Below are 27,716 nucleotides of genomic sequence, written 5' to 3' on the forward strand. Positions count from 1 at the left end.
AAAAGGCAGTTATTTTCTGCTCTTTGGTTGCTGGAGAGGTAGCACATCCAGTGACTTCAATTAGGTGTTAATTAAGGTGTGGGGAAGTAGAATATTTGCATAAGTTGCTGAGTTAGCTTGAAAGAGCCTGTTTAAAGAAAAGGCCGCTTAGATTCAAAACTATATAAAGAGGAAAGGTCCCACTAAAATTTCTTTCTAAGAAGTTCTGAGAGAAGAGGACATTTCTCTGGTAGGTGAACACTATTTTGCTTTGTGCTTTAGGAACTTAAAGATTGGGGTTTAAAGGAGGAATTGTAGGTTAGTGATAGGCAGAATAAAAATTTAAAAAAGCAAATTTTATCAACAAATCTCCATAGTATTTTCCCCTTAGTTTTAAAACTTGAACATTGTACCACAGCATTTACAGATAGCCTCCAGCAGGCACTGCAGGATCTAGTTAAGTCTTCCCACCCACCCTTCCTCCCTAACACCCACCCACCCATAGGAGAACTCTTCATTTATAGTCAGTTATTGTAATTATGGTAACAAGCAAGGAGTGCTCTTACAGAGTTTTAAATACATTTCATTACCATCTAAGAAGGAAACACTAAATAAATCAGGCACTATATATCATATAAACTAAAAGACATTTTTATATTAGACTAATATCCTTAATACTTCAGCAAGTTTTAAATTATTGAACAACTCAAAAATACTAAGATGACGTCAGCAGTCCAGCAGCGAGACGGGGTGCTATCCAGTATTTTGCATTGAGTGTCACATGTATGATTATCTCCCAGTTGATGATAAAGTGTCCGTTGTCTTGAGGCTACAGTAGCAGACTTGGTTAAGCTGAGGGAGACAAAGAGGTACATAGAGGAGACCTACAGGGATGTTGTAGAGAAGTCCCACTTCCAGTCTGGTAGCCCCTGTGCTACCTTGGAGGAGGGAGGTCTCCTAGAAGTAAGTACTCCTGTAGCCAGGACCTGCCCATCAGGGGATGTACTATCCTCTCACACTGAGGATATGTCTCCAAGTGCTGCCCGGGAGTGAAGGGTTAGGTCAGCTATTGTATTTGGTGATTCGATCATTAGGCATAGAGATAGCTGGGTGGACATGAGGATTGCCTGGTGACTTGCCTGCCTGGTGCGAAGGTGGCGGCCCTCACACGTCACCTAGAAAGAATTTTAGATAGTGCTGGGGAGGAGTCGGCTGTCTTGATACATGTGGGTACCAATGACATAGGAAAATGTGGGAGATAGGTTCTGGAAGCCAAATTTAGGATCTTAGGTAGGAAGCTCAAATCCAGAACCACTACAGTAGCGTTTTCTGAAGTGCTACCCGTTCCACTTGCACAGCCCAAGAGACAGGCAGAGTTCCGGATTCTCAATGCGTGGATGAGACGATGGTGCAGGGAGGAGGGTTTTAGATTTGTTAGGAACTAGGCAACATTCTGGGGAAGGGGGTGCCTATTCCAAAAGGATGGGCCCCACTTTAACCAGGGTGGGACCAGGCTGCTGGCATCGGCATTTAAAAAGGAGATACAGCAGCTTTTAAACTAGAAACTGGAGAAAGGCCGACAGTAGCTCAAAAGTGCATGGTTCGGGATAAGGTATCTTTCAAAGACATCACCAAAACAGAGAAGATAGGGTATCCAGATAGTGAGGTTGCAAAAGAGACCGTAGTAGATCAGGTTCCTTAAATAAAAATAAAAATCTGTCAAAAGATTGCAAATTAATACTGTAAAGAACTGAACATAATGTAAATAGGAACAACAAACGTAGTTTGAAATGTCTATATGCAAATACCAGGAGCCTAATAAATAAGATGGGAGAGTTAGAGGCGTATTTTCAAAGCACTTAGCCTTCCAAAGTTCCTTAGACACCTATGGAACTTTGGAAGGCTAAATGCTTTGAAAATATGCCTCATAGAATATATTGCAGGAAATGAAAAATTAGATATAAAAGGCATCTCTGAAACCTGGTGGAAGGAGGACAACCAGTGGTACACTGTCATACCAGGGTACAAATTATATTGTAGTGATAGGGTGGATCGAATTGGTGGAGGGGTAGCATTGTATATTCAGGACAGCCTTGAATAAAATAGATTGAAAATTCTGAAGGAAACAAAACACATTTTGGAATCACTATGGATTGAAATTCCATGTGTAACAGGGAAAAAGGATAGTGATAGGAGTGTACTACTGTCCACCTGGCCAGGATGAACAGACGGATGAAGAAATGTTAAAGGAAATTAGGGAGGCAAACAAACTGGGCAACACAATAATAATGGGTGATTTCAATTACCCCGATACTGACTGCGTAAATGTAACATCAGGGCATGCTAGGGAGGTAAAATTCCTTGACGAAATCAAGGACTGCTTTATGGAGCAGCTGGTACAGGAGCCAAGAAGATAAGGAAAAAATTCTAGACCTAGTCCTTAGTGGCGCACATGATCTGGTACGGGAGGAAATGGTGCTGGGGCCGCTTGATAACAGTGATCATAATATGATCGGATTTGATATTAGCTTTGAAGTAAGTGTACATAGGAAATAAAATATGTTAGCGTTTAACTTTAAAAAGGAGACTATGATAAAATGAGAACGGTGAAGAAAAAGCTGCTGCGAGGGTCAAAAATTTACATCAGGTGTGGATGCTGTACAAAAACACCATCCTGAAAGCCCAGGCCAAATATATTCCGCATATTAAAAAAGGAGGACGGAAGACCAAACGACAGCCAGCATGGTTAAAAAGAGAGGTGAAGGAAGCTATTAGAGCTAAAAGAAAATCCTTCAGAAAATGGAAGAAGGAACCAACTGCAAATAATAAGAAACAACATAAGGAATGTCAAGTCAAATGCAAAGCGCTGATAAGGAAGGCTAAGAGGGACTTTGAAAAAAAGATTGCGTTGGAGGCAAAAACACATAGTAATTTTTTTTTTAGGTATATTAAAAGCAGGAAGCAGGCAAAAGAATCGGTTGGACCACTAGATTACCGAGGGGTAAAAGGGGCAAATCAGGGAAGACCAGACTATAGCGGAGAGATTAAATGAATTCTTTGCTTCAGTCTTCACCAAGGAAGATTTGGGAGAGATACCGGTGCCAGAAATGGTATTCGAAGCTGACGAATCGGAGAAACTGAATGAATTCTCTATAAACCTGGAGGATGTAATGGGGCAGTTCTACAAATTGAAGAGTAGCAAATCTCCTGGACTGGATGGTATTCATCCCAGAGTACTGACAGAACTGAAAAATGAACTTGCGGAGCTATTGTTAGTAATATGTAATTTATCCTTAAAACATGGTACCGGAAGATTGGAGAGTGGCCAATGTAACGCCTATTTTTAAAAAAGGTTCCAGAGAAGATCCAGGAAATTATAGACTGGTGAGTCTGACGTCGGTGCCGGGAAAAATGGTAGAGACTATTATACAGAACAAGATTACAGAGCATATTCAAAAGCATGGATTAATGAGACAAAGCCAACATGGATTTAGTGAAGGGAAATTTTGCCTCACCAATCTATTACATTTCTTTGAAGGGGTGAACAAACATGTGGATAAAGATGAGCCAGTTGATATTGTGTATCTGGATTTTCAGAAGGCGTTTGAGAAGGTACCTCATGAAAGACTCCAGAGGAAATTGGAGAGTCATGGGATAGGAGGTACTGTCCTATTGTGGATTAACAACTGGTTAAAAGATACAAAACAGAGAGTAGGGTTAAATGGTCAGTATTCTCAATGGAGAAGGGTAGTTAGTGGGGATCCCCAGGGGTCTGTGCTGGGATCACTGCTTTTTAACATATTTATAAATGACCTAGAGATGGGAGTAACTAGTGAGGTAATTAAATTTGCTGACACAAAGTTATTCAGTCGTTAAATCGCGGGAGGATTGTGAAACATTACAAGAGTATCTAACGAGACTGGGTGACTGGGCGTCTAAATGGCAGATGACGTTTAATGTGAGCAAGAGCAAAGTGATGCATGTGGGAAAGAGGAACCCGAATTACAGCTATGTCATGCAAGGCTCCACGTTAGGAGTCATGGACCAAGAAAGGGATCTAGGTGTCATCGTTGATGATACGTTGAAACCTTCTGCTCAGTGTGCTGTGGCGGCTAAGAAATCAAATTGAATGAAAGGTATTATTAGGAAAGGAATGGAAAACAAAAATGAGGACGTTATAATGCCTTTGTATCGCTCCATGGTGTGACCGCACCTCGAATATTGTGTTTAATTCTGGTCACCGCATCTCAAAAAAGATATGGTGGAATTAGAAAAGGTGCAGAGAAGGGCAACGAAAATGATAAAGGGGATGGAACAACTTCCCTATGAGGAAAGGCTAAAGCGGCTAGGGCTCTTCAGCTTGGAGAAAAGGCGACTGAGGGGAGATATGATACAGGTCTATAAAATAATGAGTGGAGTTGAACCGGTAGACGTGAAGCGTCATTTTTTTGCCGTGGTAAGCACATATTTAGTGCTTACTGCAGTCTTGTAAAAGGCCGCCATAATATTGACAGTAGGTAACATGACCCCAGGTTCATCCAGTCTCTACTCTGCCCCAGGCTTTACCCTTGCTTCCCCACCTTAACGGAGATATGATAGAGGTCTATAAAATAATGAGAGAAGTTGAATGGGTAGACGTGAAGTGTCTGTTTACTCTTTGCAAAAATACTAGGACTAGGGGGCATGCAATGAAGCTACAATGTAGTAAATTTAAAATGAATTGGAGAAACATTTTCTTCACTCAACGTGAATAAACTCTGGAATTCGTTGCCAGAGAATTTGGTAAAGGCGGTTAGCTTAGCAGAGTTTTAAAAAGGTTTAGACGCCTTCCTATAGGAAAAGTCCATAGACCATTATTAAATTGGACTTGGGGAAAATCCACTATTTCTGGCATAAGAAGTATAAAATGTTTTGTACTTTTATGGGATCTTGCCAGGTATTTGTGCCCTGGATTGGCCATTGTTGGAAACAGGATGCGGGGCTTGATGGATCTTTGGTCTGTCCCAGTATGGCAATACTTATGTACTTATGTTCTAATTAGTGCAGGGGTTCTCAGCCCAGTCCTTGGGACACACCTCTATTCTACGCAAATCTATTCATGCATATTCATTGTGGGTATCCTGAAAATCTGACTAGCTAGGTTTGTCCTGAGGACTGGGTTGAGTACTCCTGAATTAAGAGTGTAAAACCCACCTGTTCTTCTGGTTAAACTTGCAACGGCACTTGCCACCTGAAAATAGATAAATAATTAAGCATATTGCAGCAACATTTAATCATAGGCTTGTTGTTTATATATTTATATTCTGTCTTTCTCAAGATGAATTACAATAAAACAGTCACAATACTGAATATAAAAAAATCAACTTATGACATGGAAATTACATAGAGGGGCATAATCAAAAGGGGCTCCCAAGTTTTCCTGAGGATGTCCTTGCAGGATGTCCCGGCGAAGGGGCGGGGAAACCTGTATTATTGAAACAAGATGGGCGGCCATCTTTCATTTCGATAATACGGTCGGGAACGCCCAAATCTCAACATTTAGGTCGTGCTTAGAGATGGTCGTCCCCCGTTTTCGGCGATAACGGAATCTAAGGATGCCCATCTCAGAAACGACCAAATCCAAGCCATTTGGTCGTGGGAGAAGCCAGCATTCGTAGTGCACTGGTCCCCCTCAAATGCCAGGACACCAACTGGGCACCCTAGGGGGCACTGCACTGGACTTCAGAAATTGCTCCCAAGTGCATTCCCTTACCTTGTGTGCTGAACCTCCCCCAAAACCCACTACCCACAACTGTACAACACTACCATAGCCCTACGGGGTGAATGGGAGCACCTACATGTGGGTACAGTGAGTTTGTGGTGGGATTTGAAGGGCTCACATTTACCACCACAAGTGTAACAGGTAGAGGGGGATGGGCCTGGGTCCGCCTGCCTGAAGTGCGCTGCACCCACTAAAACTGCTCCAGGGACCTGCATACTGCTGTCAGGGAGCTGGGTATGACATTTGAGGCTGGGGGAGGGGGGGAGTTAGTGACCACTGGGGGAGTATGGGGAGGTCATCCCTGATTCCTTCCAGTGGTCATCTGGTCAGTTCGGGCACGTTTTTGAGGCTTCGTCGCAAGAAAAAAATGTACCAAGTAAAGTCAGCCAAGTGCTCGTCAGGGACACCCTTCTTTTTTCCATTATTGGCCGAGGACGCCCATGTGTTAAGCACGCCCCAGTCCCGCCTTTGCTATGCTTCCGACATGCCCCCATGAACTTTGGTCGTCCCCGCGATGGAAAGCAGTTGAGGATGCCCAAAATCGGCTTTCGATTATGCCGATTTGGGCGACCCGGGGAGAAGAACGCCCATCTTGCGATTTGTGTCGAAAGATGGGTGCCCTTCTCTTTCAAAAATAAGCCTGATAATAACATAGTAAACAGCAGCAGATAAAAGACCTGCACGGTCCATCCAGTCTGCTGAGGAGGAAGGAGGTGTTTTAGACAGCTCTGCTGACTTCCAGTGGAAAGGGAGTGAGACCTAGCTCCCTCCCCAAAGATGAGGAGGGTCCCTGGGGAAAAGGCCTCAGGAAAGTCCCAGGCTGTGGGGCCTCCTGGGGCCCGGGACCAGAAGGCCGAAAGGAGTGGCTCTCTCCCTGGTTTGACTACCGGGAGAAGGGAAAGGAGTCCAGTGGACCGAAGGGAGAAGCAGCCCGGTGGAGGCCACAAGAGCATTTCCCCCTCCATGGCCCAGCTCGCGGAAGGTAAGCGAGAAGACAGTGGAGGGGGGAGGAAAATAGTACAGGCCCCAGAAGTGCGCTTCCAAGGAAGGGAGAAGGAAGAGGCGATGGAAGTTTGCCAGAAGCCTTTGCTGGAGGCAGATGAGAGTGAGAGTGAGGAGAGTGGATCGTTAGATGAGGAGTTCCTTGAAGTGAGCTATGACCCTGATGATCCAGCAAGTAGTGTGGTAAATATTGTAAGACAAATTAAGCTGGTGGAAAAAGAAGTAGTGGAGCTAGGAAAACGTCTGAAAATGGCAAGAACTATGTGTAAATTTGCCCCAGCGGAGCACAGACAAATGTATGTTAAAGAGGAAGCCCGGATATCGAAGTTGTTGGGGAAAAAAGAACAATTGTTGAACTGTTTAAAAAAGGGCTCTGTGAATCCTTTGAGGGAGCTCTATGTTAACCGAGAAAGGATGGCTTCTATACCACAGTCTGGGGGTTCAGGAACACTACAGTTGCAGCAAGCTTCAGTGTCTTCAGCAGCATTAGAATCTAAAGAGTTGTCTGGGTTCAGAGGTGACCCCACTTTAAAATACATGAGACAGTTGGCAACACAGTCCAGAGCACTTACCCCGCAGCCAGAGGATAAGGAGGCAGCGGCAGGACATGGCTCTGAGGTGGGGGCTGGAGCGGAGATCCTACCTGTGGAGGGGAGGACAGAACTCAGTACATTGTCAAAACTCCAGATAATGGAGGCAGCAGAGGGAGACGCAGGTAGCAGCCTGTTTTCTACAGAGGTGGTGGTCGAAGTCTCAGAGGGCTTACCTGCAGTTGTGCAAACAGCAGAGACAGTTGCCGTGAAGGAGGCCCTGTTGGAAAAGGGTCAGCAGAGGCAGACTCCGGTATTTTTGACCGGGTCTGCAATGGCTGAAGTGGAAACGGAGGCAGCATGGCATCTGGAGAAGCCCCGCCCACGAAGTCCGGGAGCAGGGGAGGTCTTCCCTGAGCATGGAGTAGCTGGCGGTTTACAGGAGAGGGGTCGGAGAGAGAGGAATAGGAGCGGGCAGCAGCTGGGAGCTCATTTGACCAGCTGTCCATTACATGAGGTGAAATCGGGGGATGCTAACAGCCAGCCTGTGGCGGTATCAGGAACAGACAAGCCATGCCCCCGGGAAGCGCCAGCCATTGAGAGAACGCAGGACGGACTGCACCAGAAGCAAGGGGGAAGTAACCCGATTGTTGAGAGACTGTCGTTGACTAGAGAAGTGGACATGGCAAGTCCAACAGATGTGCAGCGGGTGGTGGAGCGAACCTGCCAGCAGGACGGCTGGGAGCGAGGAGCCAAGGGGAGCGGCGGAGTTCCGGAGGCTTCGCCCCTGGTGCCGGAGGTTGGAGGGAGTTCGGGGGCGGAGCGAGCAGGGAGTCTGGTATCGCCAGCTGCAGACCTGACTGGACAGGAGCCAGAGTATCGCCAGGAGACAGAGGAGAGGAGGCGATTAGCCCAGAGGCTGGAGCCTGCAGTGGCAGGGACGAGCAGGGACGTTCCAGGAAGTGGAGATGGGCAGGACAATCAGTTGGAGGCAGCCCAAGCAGCAGAACTGACTATGGACGTTGCTGGATGTTTGTCTGAGAGGGAAGGGGACGGGGGACAGCGGGAGGGGGAGGGGGCTGTGGAGATTGAGGAAGGGAGAGGGATGAGGGGAGGGGCAGAGGGACAGAAGGGGGGGGAGGCAGAGGGAAGGGCTGGAACAAGTGTGGAGGGGGGGCGGTGGGGGCTGGGGTCCAAGTCCTTTGCGGCAGTAGTCCAGGGAGGGGGAAGGAAGGAGGGGGAGATCGGGTGGTTTTGAGGGCCCAGGGAGGGGTTGGGGGGGAGCGGGGACAGGGGGTGGACAGCTGCCTAAGCGGCGAAATGTGGTACAGCTGAAATGGATAGGGGAGGGGGCAATGCCCTCCAGGGATCGGGTCTTGAGGCTGGTGATGGGGTTTATACCCGAGGACTTTTACGCGTGTATACACCCCATCAACATCCCAGAATATGACTTGAGCTTCATGACCCAGAGGGGGATGGAAATATTCTGGGAAAGGTACGAGGGGGTGAGGGGAAAGGGGGAGTGGCGGGACCTCAGGGCCATTCCAATCAGCAAACCGGACCTGGTGCAGGTCACCCTGCTCGTGAGAAATGAGTCTATCTCTGGGGCAGATTTAGCCTACTGGCTACAGAGGTACGCGGAGCTGAGATCCCCGCTTACAAAGTTACCGGATCCAAGCAGGGTTTGGGCAGGAGGTTGGGGAGGCCTGGTCAAATTGAGACAGGAGAGCCATGTGGTCCAGCACATTCCTTCGGCTGCCTTTATCGGTCGCGACAGGATACTGTGCTTTTACAAGGGGCAGCCGCGGCAGTGCTTCAGATGTGGTTCGTTTAGGCACTTCAGCATGTCATGCCCAGTGGTAAAGTGTGGAAGATGCGGGGATCAGCACGCCACAGAGGACTGCACCGCAATCAGGTGCAACCTCTGCGGCGGGTTAGGCCATGCATATCGGAACTGCCCTAGGGCGGCCCATAACGAGTGGGATATGTGGGGGAAGGGACAGGGAGGGGGGTAAGGGAGGAGGGGATAGGGCAGGGGGTGATAGGCAGGGAGGGGCAAGGGGGGAGGAGGGGATGCAGGAGGGGGGGCGGCAGGGGGCTGGGTTAGGAGTGGAGCAGGGGGGAGAGGGGGAGTGGGTACAAGTGCCACAGAGGAAAGGGAAGTTTCGGAGGGGGGGGGGGGGAAAACTAGGGGTGGGCGGGGAGGGGTCGCTGCAGGGGAAGAGGGGGGGGAACAGATTTCAGGTGTTGGAGGAGGAGGAGGAAGATAGGGAGGTTGGGAGGGAGGAGGAAGAACAGGGGGAAGAAGAAGAGGTGGAGTTAATGGAGGAAGAGGGGGCGGCAGGGGGGATTGGAGAGGGCAAACGGAAATATGAGGATGCACTGGAGGAGGGTACTGGTGGTAGGAAGAAGGGCGGGAAGGCTCTGGGGGGAGGGGGAGGGGGAGGGAGGAGGAAGAGGGAAGGGAGGGAGGGAGGGGAAAGGGGAGTAAGAGGAAAGCTGAGGGGGCTGGGCAGGTGGTGAAGGCCCAAGTGCAAGCTTGGGGGGACAGAGTGGAGCTAGAGGAGGATCTGGAGGACCTGGAGGACTTGGGAGAGGTGGAGGACTCGGAGGAGGAGGTAGGGGGTGGGGGGGGGGGGGAGAGGGGAGAGGGAGGGTTCAGGGGGTGGGTCCGGATAGAGCAAAGAAGAAAGGAAGGAAGAAAGGGGGAGGGGGGGGGTAAGGTGCAGACAGGACGGCTGCGGGAGGGGGATCTGGCAGGGGATGACGTAGACCGTATAGCAGAGGACCTGCTTCAGGGTAAGAAGGGGGTATCCCAGGAGATAAGGAAAGAAGGTGGGAGTGAGCAGACTCGTGACTCGCAATAAGGATGGCAGGCTTAGTGTTGACATTTGCCACGCTGAATGTGGCCAGCATCGCCTCTCCGAAGAAGCAGGGTTTAGCATATGACTGGTTCGCGAGGGTCCAAGCAGATTGCTTCCTGCTCCAGGAGACTCGGCTGCGGTCCATTGAGGTGATCAGGCGGGCGAGGCGGGCCTGGAAGTGGGGTCCCTCGGTGTGGGGGTTGGCGGGGGAGAGGTATGGTGGGGTGGGGATCTTATTTAAGTCCCACCGGGTGAATATTCAGCGAGTGGTGGAGCTGGGGGTGGGGAGATGTCTTGTTGTGGATGTGATTTGGGAGGATAGAGCACTGAGGGTGGTGAATGTGTACGGGCCCCAAAGCAAGAAGGAAAGGGTGCTCCTCTTTGGGAAGATCAAGCCCTACCTATACACTTCGCGCCAAGTAGTCTGGGGGGGAGATTTTAACACCATATTGCGGAAAAAGGATAGTGGGGGACGATCGGTACAGGTGGGCTATGACGGGGTGAGGCTGGCAGGGATCATGCGGGAGGCGGAGCTGGTAGACGCGCACGTGGCCTTCTGTGAGGAACAGGAGGGGTTCACGTTCTTTCGAGGGCAGTGTAAGAGTAGAATCGATAGATTCCTGGTAAAGAAGGGAGTTTGTCTGGGGGGTCCACGAAACGTGGACGTGGACTTTTCAGACCACCACATGGTCCTCCTTCAGGTGGGGGGGGGGGGGGGGGGCGGCGGCAGCGCAGAGGCCAGGGAGGGGGTTATGGCGACTGAATTTAAAGTGGTTAGGTAGCGAGCAGGTGCGGGAGGAGTACCGCCGGTTTTTGGAAGATCAGGTGTCAGTGCAGGGGGCATTTCAGTCATTAGGGGAGTGGTGGGATACAGTGAAAAGACGAACGCGGGGATTCTTTCTCAGACAGGCGAGAAGGGAGGGGAGGGAAAGGACAAAGTTGGGCATGGCGATAAAGAAAAAGAGGGACACACTGATTTCACAAGGGGGGAGGGAGGAAGAAATACATGATCTCCAAGCACTCCTGGAACAGGTACAGTACAACCGCTACACCTCCTTGGTGTACGAGCGGGACTTCGGGAAAATGTGTAGCCCGGACCCCTTCGCATGCTGCCGGGAGCGGAGGGCGCGCAGGGTGATGGAGGGGGTGCGGGACGCACAGGGGGTCCTGCAGGACACCAGGGAGGGGATTCTGGGGGCAGTGAGGGACCACTTTGCGGCGTTCCTTTCAGCCCAGCAGATTGATATAGAGCAGATGGAGTGTTATGTGGAAGAAACCCCGGGGATAGGTTACGGGGGACCCCAGCTTCAGGCCCTCTTGAACCCGTGGACAGAACAGGAGGTGGAGGAAGCCATCGGGGCGCTCCACAGGAAGACCTCGCCGGGGCCGGATGGGCTAACAACTGAGTTCTACCAGGCCTTTAAGGAGCAGCTGGTGCCGATCCTGGTGAGGGTATGGGGGGCAGCCCAGTTGGAGGGTTCCTTGCCTAGGTCCCTGACAGAGGCGGCTCTTATCCTACTAAGTAAGGGGAAGGACCCGGCGATGCTGGCCAACTGGCGGCCTATAGCACTGCTTAATACAGATCGGAAAATTTTTGCGCGAATGCTATTCCAGAGAATGAGGCAGGTGTCTGGGGATTTGCTGGCAGCCTCACAAGCATGTGGGGTTAAAGGGAGAGGGGTCTTGGAAGCGGCAGCGTGGGTGCGGGAGGGGGTAGAACGCAGTAGAGTGGGAGGGCATGGTAGGCTGTTGGTAACACTCGACCAGGAAAAAGCGTTTGATAGAGTGCAGTGGGGTGTCCTATGGAGCATTTTGGAGCGCTATGGGTTTCCGAAGGGCTGGATAGAGCAATTACAGCTACTTTATCGGCATGCGGGGTGTTTTCCCCTGGTTAACGGGTGGAGAGGGCAGGGGTTTGAGGTAGGGGCAGGGGTGCCCGCTCAGCCCGCTGTTGTATGCATACGCCATCGACCCTTTTATAAGACGGCTGGAGAAGGGGGGGGGGGGGGGGGGGGGGGGGGGCTGGAAGGGGTGGAGGTGGGGGACAATAGCCAGTTAAGGGTCGTGGCGTATGCAGATGACGTTACAGTGTGGGTAGCGGACCAGAGGGAGGGAGGTAGATTGCAGAACCTGATCCAGGAATACTCGCAGGCAACAGCGTCCCAGGTCAATTTTCAAAAGTCCAATAGCCTGTGGGTTGGGGATCAGGGGCTGCAGTTTGAGTTGGGAGGTAGGTTTCCTACAGCTGTGGAACGTATACGGGTCTTGGGAATATACTTTGAGAAGGGGGATTATAGGCTCTACAACTGGGATAGGTGTCTCCATGAAGCGAAGGGGAGGGTGGATAGATGGAAGGGGTGGAAAATGACCATGGGGGAGCGGGTACAGCTCATCAAGGCACACTTAGTTCCTTTGTTTCTGTTCGTCAGTTACATCTGCTTGCTGCCAGAGAGCCGGTACGCGGCCTTGTATGGGGTGTTCTTCCGGCTGCTCTGGGGCAACAGGACGAATCCGGTAAAACGGAATGTTACATATCTGCCTAGGAGGGAGGGGGGGGGGGGGTGGGCATGATAAACCCAGTCCTGTTTTTCAGCGCTTTGTTCCTGCAGTTCAATCTGGGGAGGGCGGGAGCCACCGGGGTGGGCTAGGAGTGTCCTGCAGTGGTGGCCGAGATATTGGGACCTATGGCGGGAGGGGGGGAGGGTAGTGGCACTGCGAAGGGGGGCCCCGGGGGGGGGGGGTGAGTTATTGCAAGACCCTAGTGAAATTGGTGAGGGTGTGGGGGCTGACGGTGGGGGAGGTGAAGGCAGGACAACGGGGGGTCTGGATGGACAGAGTAAGGGCGCAGGTGTTCTCAGCTCCTCTGGTGCTGAGGGACGCGCCGGCCCCACGGGTGCAGCAGGGGTTACGGTTGATTGCTTCGAACCGCATCCCGGCGAAGTATAAAGACCTGGCGTGGCTGTCCTTTCATGGTAGACTGTACGTCCGAGGAAATTTGAAATATCGCAATGTGCGAGATAGAGGGTGCCCACGGGAGGAATGTGCTGGAACTGAAGAGACGATGGAGCATTTCCTGGTGAGGTGCCCATTTACAGTCCAGGTCTCTGACCGGGTTTCCTCGTTGCTGCAGATCCCCAGTTTCCGCAACTACAGCTATGCGGACTGGGTGTACGGCCCAGAGGGTGGAGGGGGACGCAGGGATCCGGTAACACGCTTTCTGATTTCGGTGATATTGCGGTACTGCCTCTGGATGGCGCGCTGCAGGGTGTCCCTGTACCAGGAGGTTCGGCCGGCGGAGGTAGTCAGCTGGGATGTGGTAAGGGCAGTGCAGGAAGCGGCGAAGTGGGAAAGGGTGGAAAAAGGGGTGGGGGTGGCTTCGAGGTGGTGGAGACACGTGAGGCTTAAGCCGCCATGAGGGGACATGCTACCCAGGGGATTGTGTGCCAGTTGTCTGAAGGGGTTTGGGAGGTTTGGGGGGGGGGGTCGGGGGGTTGATTCATTGTATTATTGAGGAGGGGGAGGGGGTGTATATAGATAGGCAGACCATGTCTAGCTAGGAGCCTGGGGTTTGATTTGCATGTCCGTTTTTTTTTCTTTGGTTTTTCTAATAAACAGTTTCCACTGTACTATTGAGGAGGGGGAGGGGGTGTACATAGATAGGAGGACCGTGTATAGCTAGGGGCTTGTTTTTGATTTGTATGTTATTTGTTTTTAGTTTTTTCCAATAAAAAGAGTTTTCCAGTCTGCCCAACAAGATAAACTCATCTTACATGGTGTATATATATATATATATATATATATATATATATATATATATATATATATCGTCAAAGCCCCTTAAAATTTACACTCCAGCCCATCCATATTTATTCAGTCTCAATCAGGGCGTGGACCGTAGAAGTTTGCCCAGCACCAGTTTTACTTTCTAATTACTGGTGCCGTCACCTAATCTCCAAAACTACAAAACAAAACAATCTAAAATCAGAAACAAGGTTAAAAACTCCAAATTAAAACAACTTAAAATAAAATAAAAATAATTTGTAAATAAAATATCAAATAAAATAAAGCCTGGCTTCTGAAGGGAATGGTATTTCTCAGAATTGGGCTGCTCTGCTGTATCTGCAGGAGCTGAAAGAAGGTGTAAAAGAAACGTAACCTGGCTTTAGGAAGCATTTCCTTCCAAAAGCATGCATTATAATTCTACAAAGCAATGATTCTCAACCCAGTCCTTAGGGCACACCCAGTCAGTCAGGTTTTCCGGATATCCACAATGAATATGCATGAGATAGATCTGCATACTAAGATTTGCATGCACTGCCTCTTATTTCATGTGTATGCGTTGTTGATATCCTGCAAACCTGACTGACTGGGTGTGTCCCGAAAAATGGGTTGAGAAGCACTGTATGCTCCAAGACTTACATACCAATTATGTGTATATTCCATTAGAATTATGGTACAGAGGCTTATATATGGCAAAATTCCACCTGACTCCTATTCTGTAAATAAGTGTGTATCTTACATAGTGTGTATTTTACAGGTTGGACAGAGTATGGGTAGGATTGACACACACATAACTTATAGAAATAAGTTTCACATGAATCATTGGAACTTAGGTGCACATGTGCCAGCTCTATCACTGGTATTACTATTCACACCCATAGGCATGTATTTTTGTAGTTAAACTAGTATTCTGTAAATGAAACTGCCTATGTTCCTTTATAGTGGAGGCAGCTACCAGGCACCCTGTTATAGATTTTCCCCCTATAGATCTATATCTATGTATATCTGCTTCAATGCTCTTGTGAAAACCAACACAATGTCAGAAAAGTGACAGGCATTACACCTCTGAAATCCTGCATTCTCATATAAAATGCTTAACCCAATATTCAACAAGGTTTATGTTTCTAACTTTCAGTTAGGCTCTTAAATTGACCCCTTTAAAATTTTACTAGTGCTTAATGTCTGTATTAGATTTGTAAAAGCTCATATAAAAAAACAACACAAAAAAAACAAAAAAACCCACCACCATCTAAACTTCTAAATTTTGGCAACTAAATTTGGTCCATAGTTTCATCTATGAATTATTTATTTATTTATGCATTCTTGTATCCCATTATTTTCCAAAAACAAGTTTCGGTTCAAAGTGGCTTGCAATTTACATTTTGGTGAAGTTACTATAGGGTTGCCCAATGTGGGGAGAACATTCATAGTTCATGTTGCTATTCAAAGAGTTTTAGGAGAGTTAAACTGAAACGGAAGGCAGTTTTTGTATTTAGTTGTAGAGGTATGGTGATGTTTTCATATGGATTTAGAAGAAGTCGATTTTGAGTGGAAAGTGGTGATCACTCTGTGTTTATGTGTAGAATTGTTTGAAGAGGTAGGTTTTCATTTCTTTTCTGGAGATTTGTGATGTTTCTTATGGTTCTTGGTATCGAGTTCCACCGTTTGGAACCCAGGTAGCTAAAGCCAGCAGTGTAGATGGTTTTGAAGATACTGTTTTTGCAGTTGGGAAACTGTAGGAGTAGGTAGTTTCTATTTTCTGGATTTGCATTTCTTGGGGATAGTTTGATTAAGTCAAGCACGTATTTGGGTGCCATTCATAAGAACATAAGAGTAGCCATACTGGGTCAGACCAATGCACAGTATCCTGTTTTCCAAACAGTGGCCAAGTTAGGTCACAAGTACGTGACAGAAACCCAAATTGTGGCAACACTCCATACTACAAATCCCAGGGCAAGCAGTTGCTTCCCATATTTGTCACAATAGCAGACTATGAACTCCTCCTCCAGGAATTTGTCCAAACCATTTTAAACCCAGGTGCACTAACCACTGTTACCACATCCTCTGGCAAAGAGTTCCAGAGCTTAACTATTCGTTAAGTAAAAAAATATTTCCTCCTATTTGTTAAAGTATTTCCATGTAACTCCCTCGAGTGTCCCCTAGTCTTTGTACTTTTTGAACGAGTAAAAAAATTAATTTATTCTACTCAATCTACACCACTCAGGATTTTGTAGACCACAATCATATCTCCCCTCATCTGTCTCTTTTCCAAGCTGAAGAACCCTAACCTCTTTAGCCTTTCCTCATACGAGAGGAGTTCCATCCCCTTTAACATTTTGGTCATTCTTCTTTGAACCTTTTCTAATTCCGCTATATCTTTTTTGAGAGACGGTGACCAGAATTGAATGCAATATTCAAAGTGAGGGCACAACATAGAGCGATTCAAAGGCATTATAGTAATTTTGGTCTTATTCATTATCCCTTTCCTAATAATTCCTAGCATCCTGTTTGCTTTTTTTCCTCTGCTGTACACTAAGCAGAAGATTTTAACATATTATCTACAACAACACCCAGATCTTTTTCTTGAGCGCTGACCCCCAACGTGGACACTAGCATCAGGTAACTATGATTCAGATTATTCTTTCCAATGTGCATCACCTTGCATTTGTCGACATAAAATTTTATCTGCCATTTGGATGCCCAGTCTTCCAATTTCCTAAGGTCTTCCTGCAATATTTCGCAGTCTACACATGTTTTAACAACCTTGAATAGTTTTGTATCATCTGCATATTTGATCACTGAAGCACTCCACTGTTCACCCTCCTCCATTGAGAGAACTGACTAACTCTACCCTCTGTTTCTCCGAGGACAAGCAGGCTGCTTGTTCTCACGATTGGGTGACGTCCGACAGCAGCCCCAGATCGGAAGATCTTCCTAGCAACAAAGTTTGCTAGCCCTCCCGTACACATGCGTGACCGTCTTCTCGCCCGTAGCGCGAGCCTGCTCCTTAGTCTCTTTTTTTCTGTGGCTCAGGATGGCTGTTTTTCGGCGGTTCTGTGTCTCAGAGAGGCCCTCGCTGCGTTTCGCCACTTTTTCGTCGAGTTTCGGCGTGTTTCTCGAGTTCACTCATGTTCTCCGTTTAAAAAAAAAAGTTTCCTCTATTTCTTTACTTTTGCCCGTAAGTTTCCTTTCTTTGTTGTCAGCGGCCATTTTGGCCGCCCGTGCAGGTTTTTCCCCTGTTTTGGTGTCTTTCTTTTCAGCACCATCGCAAATTTTGACCTCGCCAGCACGCTTTTTCCGTCCATGTCCTCGAAGCCTGCCAGCGGCTTCAAGAAGTGCACGCGGTGCAACCGGACTATCTCGCTCACTGATAGGCACGTCTCATGTCTTCAGTGTTTGGGAGCTGATCATCGTCCCAACGCCTGCACGCTGTGTGTTCAGCTAAAAAAGAGGACCCAGGAGGCGAGATCGGCTCAGTGGAACCTGTTGTTCGGAGCCCAGTCCGGTCCTTCGACATCAACGGAGCCAGTGGTACCGAGGACATCGACGGTATTGATGTCAGCATCGGAGGGTGCATCGACGTCAGGAGCGCAGGTGATGGCTGTCCAGAGATCCCACACTGGTAGCAGTGAGCCATCGAGTGGGTCTCCACCTGCCTCGAGGGCTCCTGCGGTACAGGCCCCCCGGGACCGAACTCCTTCGGACCAGGACCCAAGGAGACGTGTGGATTCCACGTCCTCCTCGTCGGTACCGCTGACGTGCTTCGAGCGAAGGCGAAGAAGCACCGTCATCGGTCACCTTCCCGTCACGGTACTGAGAGCTCCGGGGCACCGAGGGAATCGGCACCCGGAAAGCGTCGACGCCGGAAGGACCGCTCACCCTCCATTCAGGAGGTGTCGATGCGCTCTTCTCCGGACAGCCTGGTACCGCCTCCGCGCCCCAGGCAGATTCTGTCCTCGTTGCCGGTACCGGCCCCACAGCCTTGCTCAACGGACACTCTAGATGAGCACCTCCGAACCATACTTCCAGAGATTCTGGAAGGACTGCTGCAACCATCTGTTCCAGTACCGCCGGTGCTTGCGCCGTCGGTACCATTAAAAGATGCGGCGGCTGGCTCCCCGCCTGTGGTGAGGGACTGCGACGCCGGTACCGCTTGCGGCATCAGCGTCCACTGCCACCCAAGTTGACTCCCCGTCAACATCGCTGGAGGGAGCTTCGTCGCCGGTGGCGAGGGAGTCTTCTTCTCGGCATCGCCATAGAGGACTTAGTTCCTCGGCGTCGAGACGGGCTCGGCTTCGGACCGAGGTTCGAGAACTGGTGTCCGATACTAAAGGTGAGGCCTCGTGGGAGGCAGATGAAGACCCCAGATATTTCTCTGATGAGGAGTCTTGTGGTCTTCCTTCTGATCCCACTCCTTCGCCAGAGAGAAAGCTTTCTTCCCGAGAGTCTGTCTTTCTCTTCATTTGTCTGGGAAATGTCTACGGCCATTCCCTTCCCAGTAGTTACTGAGGATGAGCCCAGGGCTGAGATGTTCGAGATAATGGACTATCCTTCGCCACCTAAGGAGTCGTCCACTGTTCCTCTTCATAATGTCCTGAAGCAGACATTGATGGCGAACTGGACAAAACCATTAAGTAATCCCACTATTCCCAAAAAGATTGAGTTCCAGTATCGGATCCACGAGGACCCAGAGTTGATGAAGACCCAGTTGCCTCATGACTCTGGAGTTGTGGATCTGGCTCTCAAGAAAGTCAAGAGTACTAGGGATTACGCCTCAGCGCCCCTGGGGTGCGAGTCTAGGACTCTGGACTCTTTTGGGAGGAAGGCCTACCATTCTGCTATGCTCGTGACCAAGATCCAGTCGTACCAGCTCTACACGAGCATCTACATGCGGAACAATGTGCGGAAGCTGACGGACTTGGTCGATAAGCTCCCATCGGAGCAGGCCAAGCCTTTTCAGGAGGTGATCCGGCAGCTGAAGGCGTGTCGCAAATTCCTGTCCAGGGGTGTTTACGACACTTTTGATGTTGTGTCCAGGGCCGCTGCTCAAGGTATAGTGATGCGTAGACTCTCATGGCTGCGTGCCTCTGACCTGGAGAATACAGTCCAGCAGCGGATTGCGGATGCTCCTTGGCGGGGGATAACATTTTTGGCGAGAAGGTGGAACTGGTGGTAGAGCAGCTCCACCAGCGGGACACCGCCTTCGACAAACTCTCCCACCGGAAGCCTTCAGCATCTACCTCAACAGGTAGACATTTTTATGGAAGGAGGAATACTCCCTACGCTTATAATAAGCGTAGGTACAATCCACCTGCCCGCCAGCCTGCTCAGGCTAAGCCCAAGTGTGCTCGTTCGCGTCAACAGCGTGCGCCTAAACAGGCCCCGGCAGCTCCCCAGCAAAAGCAAGGGACGGGCTTTTGACTGGCTCCAGGCGAACATAGCCGATATAAAAGTGTCCGTGCCGGACGATCTGCCGGTAGGAGGAAGGTTAAAGTTTTTTCACCAAAGGTGGCCTCCTGTAACCTCCGACCGGTGGGTTCTCCAAATAGTCCGGCTAGGATACTCCCTCAATTTGATCTCAAAACCTCCAAATTGCCCACCGGGAGCTCAGTCCTTCAGCTTCCAGCTCAGGCACATACTTGCAGAGGAACTCTCCGTCCTTCTCAGCGCCAATGTGGTCGAGCCCGTGCCACCGGGGCAGGAAGGGCTGGGATTCTATTCTAGGTACTTCCTTGTGGAAAAGAAAACAGGGGGGATGTGTCCCATCCTAGACCTATGGGCCCTGAACAAATATCTGGTCCGAGAAAAGATCAGGATGTTTTCCCTGGGCACCCTTCTTCTCATGATTCAGAAAAACGATTGGCTATGCTCTCTGGACTTAAAGGATGCTTATACTCACATCCCGATACTGCCAGCTCACAGACAGTATATTCGATTCTGTCTGGGAACGCAGCATTTTCAGTACTGTGTGCTACCATTTGGTCTCGCCTCTGCGCCCAGGGTGTTCACGAAATGCCTGGCAGTCGTGGCGGCGTCTCTACGCAGACTGGGAGTGCATGTGTTCCCTTATCTCGACGATTGGCTGGTGAAGAACACCTCGGAGGCAGGAGCTCTACAGTCCATACAGATGACTATTCAACTCCTGCAGCTACTAGGGCTTGTGATAAATTATCCAAAGTCCCATCTTCTTCCAGTACAAAGACTCGAATTTATAGGAGCTCTGCTAGACTCCCAGACTGCTCATGCCTATCTTCCCGAGGCGAGGACAGAATCTTCTGTCCCTTGTTTCCTGGGTACGAGCGTCTCCGCAGATCACAGCTCGGCAGATGTTGAGATTGCTTGGCCACATGGCCTCTACAGTTCATGTGACTCCCATGGCCCGTCTTCACATGCGATCAGCTCAATGGACCCTAGCTTCCCAGTGGTTTCAAGCTGCGGGGAATCTAGAGGACGTGATCCAACTATTCACAAGTTTTCTCAACTCCCTACATTGGTGGACAATTCGCTCCAATTTGACCTTGGGACGTCCCTTTCATTCCTCAGCCACAAAAAGTGCTGACGACGGATGCGTCTCTCCTGGGGTAGGGAGCTCATGTCGATGGGCTTCACACTCAAGGAAGCTGGTCCCTCCAGGAGACAGGTTTTCAGATCAATCTCCTGGAGTTACGAGTGGTCTGGAACGCGCTAAAGGCTTTCAGAGATCGGCTATCTAATCAAATTATTCAAATTCAGACAGACTATCACGTTGCTATGTACTACATCAACAAGCAGGGGGGGCACCGGATCTCGCCCCCTGTGTCAGGAAGCCATCAAGATGTGGCTTTGGGCTCGCCAGTACGGCATGTTTCTCCAAGCCACCTATCTGGCAGGCATAAACAACAGTCTGGCCGACAGGTTGAGCAGGATAATGCAACCTCACGAGTGGTCTCTCAACTCGAGAGTAGTACGCAAGATCTTTCAAGCATGGGGCACCCCCTTGGTAGATCTTTTTGCCACTCAGGTCAACCACAAGATTCCTCAGTTCTGTTCCAGACTTCAGGCCTACGGCAGACTAGCGTCGGATGCCTTTCTCCTTCATTGGGGGAAGGGCCTCCTGTATGCGTATCCTCCCATAGCCTTGGTAGGGAACACTTTGCTGAAACTCAAGCAGGATCGCGGAACCATGATTCTGATCACTCCCTTCTGGCCGCGTCAGATCTGGTTCCCTCTTCTTCTGGAGTTGTCCTCCGAAGAACCGTGGAGATTGGAGTGTTTTCCAACCCTCATCACTCAGAACGAGGGGGCGCTTCTGCATCCCAACCTCCAGTCCCTGGCTCTCACGGCCTGGTTGTTGAGAGCGTAGACTTTGCCTCCTTGGGTCTTTCTGAGGGTGTCTCCTGAGTCTTGCTTGCTTCCAGAAAAGATTCCACTAAGAGGTGTTATTCTTTCAAATGGAAGAGGTTTGCCGTCTGGTGTGACAGCAAGGCCCTAGAGCCTCGTTCTTGTCCTACACAGACCCTGCTTGAATACCTTCTGCACTTGTCCGAGTCTGGTCTCAAGACCAACTCTGTAAGGGTTCAACTTAGCGCAATTAGTGCTTTTCATTATCGTGTAGAGGGTAAGCCTATCTCGGGACAGCCTTTAGTTGTTCGCTTCATGAGAGGTTTGCTTTTGTCAAAGCCCCCTATCAAGCCTCCTCCTGTGTCATGGGATCTCAATGTCATTCTCACCCAGTTGATGAAACCTCCTTTTGAGCCACTGAATTCCTGCCATCTGAAGTACTTGACTTGGAAGGTCATTTTCTTGGTGGCAGTCACTTCAGCTCGTAGAGTCAGTGAGCTTCAAGCCTTCGTAGCTCATGCTCCTTATACTAAATTTCATCATAACAGCATAGTCCTCTGCACTCACCCTAAGTTCTTGCCAAAGGTGGTGTCGGAGTTCCATCTGAACCAGTCAATTGTCTTGCCAACAATTTTTCCCCGTCCTCATACCCGCCCTGCTGAACGTCAGTTGCACACATTGGACTGCAAGAGAGCACTGGCCTTCTATCTGGAGCGGACAAGCCCATTTAGACAGTCCGCCCAAATGTTTGTTTTTTTTGATCGCAACAGAAGGGGAGTGTCTGTCGGGAAACGCATCATCTCCAATTGGCTAGCAGATTGCATTTCCTTCACTTACGCCCAAACTGGGCTGACTCTTGAGGGTCATGTCACGGCTCATAGTGTTAGAGCCATGGCAGCGTCAGTGGCCCACTTGAAGTCAGCTACGATTGAAGAGATTTGCAAGGCTGCGACGTGGTCATCTGTCCACACATTCACATCTCATTACTGCCTCCAGCAGGATACCCGACGCAACAGTCGGTTCGGGCAGTCGGTGCTGCAGAATCTGTTTGGGGTATAGAATCCAACTCCACCCCCCTAGGCCCAGTTTTATTCTGTTCCAGGCTGCAATCTCAGTTGGTTCTATTTAGGTCAATCTCAGTTATGTCCTCGCTGTTGCGAGGCCCAATTGACCACTGTTTGTTGTTTTGAGTGAGCCTGGGTGCTAGGGATACCCCAATCGTGAGAACAAGCAGCCTGCTTGTCCTCGGAGAAAGCGAAGTTACTTACCTGTAGCAGGTATTCTCCGAGGACAGCAGGCTGATTGTTCTCACAAACCCGCCCTCCTCCCCTTTGGAGTTGTATCTTCCCTTGTTTTTTTGCTTTCTACTGGACTGAGGAGCACGCTCGTGCTACGGGAGGGAAGACAGTCGCGGATGCGCAGTGCGCGCGAGGGCTAGCAAACTTTGTTGCTAGGTAGATCTTCCGATCTGGGGTTGCCGTCAGACGTCACCCAATCGTGAGAACTATCATCCTGCTGTCCTCGGAGAATACCTGCTACAGGTAAGTAACTTCGCTTTTCTGTACAGTAACCAATTCCTAATCCACACCAGAACCTTGTCTCCTATCCCATGACTCCAAATAGTATCTTGAAGATTAGGGTGCTCGCTTTGAAAAGTAGCTAATGTAGTGCAGTGGGGTTACCCTTTCATATTTCAATTTCTTTAGTCTTGCTGCTGTGTTTTGGACTGTTTGTAGTGATTTCAGTGTGATTTCCTTGCACCCTATGTATGCTGCGTTGCAGTAGTCTAGTTGCAATGAGCAGTGTTCGGAATGATTGTCTGAGGAAATAGTCTCTTATCCTTTCTTAGTTTGCACAGTGTTTTGAACCATTTTAATGTTACTGCTGATATTTGATTGTCAAGCGTTAGATATTTGTCGAGAATGATTCTTAGTATTTTTAGTTGCGTTTCAGTTGTGAATTTTTGATAAGATGTGGGGCAGTGTGGGTTGGATAATACCAGGAATTTGGTTTTCTCTCTGATTAATTTGAGTTTGAAAGTTGCTGCTGTCCTTTATATTTGTGATGTTACTTTGAAAAGGTATGAAGATGGTAGTGCATATATAAATGCATATATAAATGCATATATAAATGGGTTGAAGCCCATTTGTTCCAGTTTTTTTCCAAGTGGCGCCATAATTACTTTGAACAGTGTTGGTAATATTGGCGATCCCTGTGGTATGCTGCACAGATCCATGCAGCTGATGTTTAGTTGTACATTTTTACTATATAGGATCTGGTCTTTAGGAAGCCGTTGAACCACATTGCCACTGACTGCTGATTCTCCTGAACCCGGCCAAATCGGTATAATTGAAAGCCGATTTTGGCTGGCGCCAACTGTTTTCTGTCGCGGAGTCAGCGAAACATCAAGGGGGCGTGTCAGTAGGGTAGTGAAGGCAGGGTGGGGGCGTGCTCACGAGATGGCCGGCTTCGCCCAATAATGGAAAAAAAAAAAGCCAGGCTTGACGAGCATTTCGCCGGCTTTACTTGGTCCCTTTTTTTTCACGACCAAGCTTCAAAAAGGAGCCCCAACTGACCACCAGAGGGAATCGGGGATCACCTCCCCTTACTCCCCCAGTGGTCACCAACCCCCTCCCACCCAAAAAAAAACCAACAAAAAAAACCCTTTTCTGCCAGCCTCAAATGTCATACCCTGCTCCCTGATAGCAGTATGCAGGTCCCTGGAGCAGTTTTTAGTGGGTGCAGTGCACTTCAGACAGGTGGACCCAGGCCCATCCTCCGCCTACCTGTTACACTTGTGGTGGTAAATGGGAGCCCTCCAAAACCCACTGCACCTGCATTTAGGTGCCCCCCTTCACCCCTTAGAGCTATGGTAATGGTGTAGAGTTGAGGGAGTGGGTTTTGGGGGGGGCTAAACAACCAACGGTAGGAAGCTATGCACCTGGGAGCTATTTTTATTTATTTTTTTTAATTTTTAGAAGTGCCCCCTAGGGTGCGCGGTTGGTGACCTGGCATGTGAGGGGGGCCAGTGCACTACAAATGCTGGCTCCTCCCACAACCAAATGCCTTGGATTTGGCAGTGTTTGAGATTGCCGGCATTATTTTCCATTATGGCCGAAAACCGATGCCGGCCATCTCAAACCCAGCGAACTCTGACATTTGGCCGGGCCCAACCGTATTAGCGAAAAAAAAGATGGCCGGCCATCTTTTTTGAAAATACGGTTGGCTCCGCCCACTTATGGCGCCGGCCCCGGAGATGGCCGCCCATAGAGATGGCTGGTGCCGTTCGATTATGCCCTTCATAGTAACATAGAGGGGCATAATCGAACGGGGTCAGCCATCTATATGGGCGGTCATCTGTAAGGCCGGCCCCGGAAAGCGACATACCCGACCGTATTATCGAAACATGATTGCCGGCCATCTTTCGTTTCGATAATACGGTCAGGGCCGGCCAAATCTCAACATTTGGGCCCGCCCTTACAGATGGAAATTAATGGCTGCCATCTCAAAGGCATTTGGTCGTGGGAGGAGCCAGCATTTGTAGTGCACTGGTCCCCCTCACATGCCAGGACACCAACCGGGCACCCTAGGGGGCACTGCATTGGACTTCAAAATTGCTCCCAGGTGCATACCTCCCTTACCTTGTGTGCTGAGCCCCCCAAATCCCCCCCCCACAACTGTACACCATTACCATAGCCACCTACATGTGGGTACAGTGGGTTTGGGGGGGGGGGTTGGAAGGGCTCACATTTACTACCATAAGTGTAACAGGTAGGGAAGGGATGGGCCTGGGCCACCTGCCTGAAGTGCACTGCACCCACTAAAAACTGCTCCAGGGACCTGCATACTGCTGTGATGGAGCTGGGCATGACATTTCAGGCTGACATAGAGGCTGGAAAAAATATAATTTTTAATATTTTTTTTGGGTGGGAGGGGGTTGGTGACCATTGGGGGAGTAAGGGGAGATGATCCCCAATTCCCTCTGGTGGTCCTCTGGTCATTTGGGGCACTTTTTGGAGGCTTGGTCCTAAAAATAAGTGGACCAAGTGAAGCCGGCCAAGTGCTCGCCAGAGCCGGCCTTCTTTTTCCCATTATCGGCCGAAGCCAGCCATCTCGTAACCACGCCTCTGCCCCGCCTTCCCTACCCTGCCGACACGCCTCCTTCAACTTTGGCCGGCTCTGCGATGGAAAGCAGTTGAAGTCGGCCAAAATCGGCTTTCGAATATACCGATTTGGCCGGGTTCAGGAGATGGCCGGCCATCTCCTTCGAAAATAAGCAGAATAGTAACATAGTAGATGACGGCAGAGAAAGACCTGTATGCTCCATCTAGTCTGCCCAACAAGAAACTCATATGTGCTACTTTATGTGTATACCTGACCTTGATTTGTATCTGCCATTTCAGGGCACAGACCGTAGAAGTCTGCCCAGCACTAGCCCCGCCTCCCAGCCACTAGCCCCGCCTCCCACCAGCTCTGCCACCCAATCTCCGCTAAGCTTCTGAGGATCCATTCCTTCTGAACAGGATTCCTTTATGTTTATCCCACGCATTTTTGAATTCTGTTACCGTTTTCATCTCCACCACCTCCCGCGGGAGGGCATTCCAAGGCAGTTGCTGTTGAGGCTTGGAAGGAGGAGGAAGTGTTGCCAGAGGCTCTGCAGGCTTCCAGGGGGAAGGGAGTGAGGCCTAGCCCCTTCCCCAGAAATGAGGAAGGTCCCTGGGGAGCGGTCCTCAGGCAAGGCCCAGGATATGGGGCCTCCTGGGGCCCAGGACCAGAAGGCCTGGAAGAACGGTTCCCTCTCTGTTAAAGCCGCAGAGAGGAGGGAGAGGAGCCCGGTAGACCGGAGAGAACAGCAGCCCGAGGGCGGAAGCCAGTCCGGTACCCCCCTCACTGGCCTACAACATCCAGAAGGTGAGAGGGGGGGACAGCTGGTGAAGCCCAAGAAGGGAGTTTGCCGGGCAGAGAGAAGGTGGAGGAGATGGATACCTGTCAGGAGAGTCAGCCTGAATCTGAGGAGACAGGCAGTGAGGACAGCGAGTCCTCGGAAGAGGAAGATTTTTGGGGGAGAATCCAGGACCCAGAGGACCCGGCTAGTGGTTTGATCAAAGTGGTTAGGAGAATCAAGGCCGTGGAGAAAGAGGTGGTGGATCTGGGTAAACGTATCAAGATGGCTAAAACCATGATTAAAGTAGCTCCAGCAACACACAAGAACCTATATGAAAAGGAAGAAACACATCTAAAAAAAATGCTTGGGAAGAAAGAACAGCTGCTTGGGGTTTTAAAAAAAGGCCCTGGGAACCCTTTGCGCGAGATTTATGTGAACAAGGAAAGAATGGCTTCTGGTTCTCTCGCTGGAGGCCAGGGAAGTAAACGATCAGACCCCACAGCAGAACAGAGAGGGAAGAAGACAGAGGGTTCAGTTCCTGGGTCCCTGCATTCTTCGGTGCCAGAACTGACCGGGAGCGGTACACAAGCCACATTAAAGTATATGCAGTACCTGGCAAGCCAGCCCGGTCCTCTTCCAGAGACAGCAGAGCTCAGGGACGTCAGGGCTGGTCTGGATCAGACTTCTCAGACACAGAGACCTGTGGAGGAAAATACAGAAGCGAGAGAGTTTCAGACAATCATTCCAGATACTAGACACAGGGTCAGGCGCTACAGGGGAGAGCCTGTTGTCTAATGCAGTTCTGGTTGAGCCGATGCAGAAGAAAGAGGGCGGTGTACCCGGAATGGAGCAGTGGGCTGCAAGCAAGGACAAGCGGTTGCAGCCACAGGTGGTCCTTTTTCCACTGGAGGCATCGGTTTCAGGTCGGCAACCTACGAGCGCAGTGCCATTACTAGCGCAGCAGGTCCGCCCACGAGGATCGAAGGGGCAGGACGTCATACCTGATCGAGAGACGGCTGATTCGCAGTGTGCAGAGGGCAGTTCGCAGCTGCAAGGGACATCACAGACAGCTGGTGGAACATCGGAGGCGAGCCAGAAGGCTGTAGCACTAAGGGGGACAGAGGCTAATTTTCAGCAAGGAGCGGAGAGACGGTACGCGGAGCTTCCGGGTTCGAGGAAGCTCTGCCCACTCACAGCAGATGAGAGGGCAGGTTTGCCCAATCGGAGCGCAGGAGGAGGGAGTTTGCACGGGTTCAACAACGGGACCGGAGCAGAGCCATCAGAGAGAAAGGAGTCAAGGCACCCAGAAGGCTGTGAGAAAGAAGGGGCAGACAGGGAGATTCTTGCAGCGCCAGCCCCGCAGCAAGTAATGGCCGCAAGGACTGCCGGTAATGCGGTACCAGACTTGGTTCAGCCGGAGGGAGGGCAGGCTGAAGGGGGTTTGTATCGGGATTCTGGGGCTGCTGAAGGTTTGCAGTGGGAAGGTTCTTTTGGTGTAGATTTGCTTGATACAGGGGACTCAGGTGTCTGGGCAGCAGGGGATGGAGGTATGTCGGTGGGCCAGCAGCATCAGGGAAGAGGGGGTATGGTTCCTG

At 50.0% G+C, this 27,716-nt stretch overlaps 1 protein-coding gene across 2 annotated transcripts in view; it reads right to left on the reverse strand.

Annotated features, from left to right (window-relative positions):
• The window catches only part of FXYD3 (FXYD domain containing ion transport regulator 3), a 237,527-nt gene that overhangs the window by 23,521 nt on the left and 186,290 nt on the right, over positions 1-27,716 (reverse strand). For both annotated transcript variants that reach the window (XM_030211789.1, XM_030211790.1), the window contains exon 6: positions 5,173-5,209. In XM_030211789.1, the coding sequence (XP_030067649.1) occupies positions 5,173-5,209 (37 nt within the window). The remainder of the gene's footprint in view (positions 1-5,172; positions 5,210-27,716) is intronic.

The sequence above is a fragment of the Microcaecilia unicolor genome, chromosome 8 (genome assembly GCF_901765095.1).
Source record: "Microcaecilia unicolor chromosome 8, aMicUni1.1, whole genome shotgun sequence".
NCBI lineage: Eukaryota > Metazoa > Chordata > Amphibia > Gymnophiona > Siphonopidae > Microcaecilia > Microcaecilia unicolor.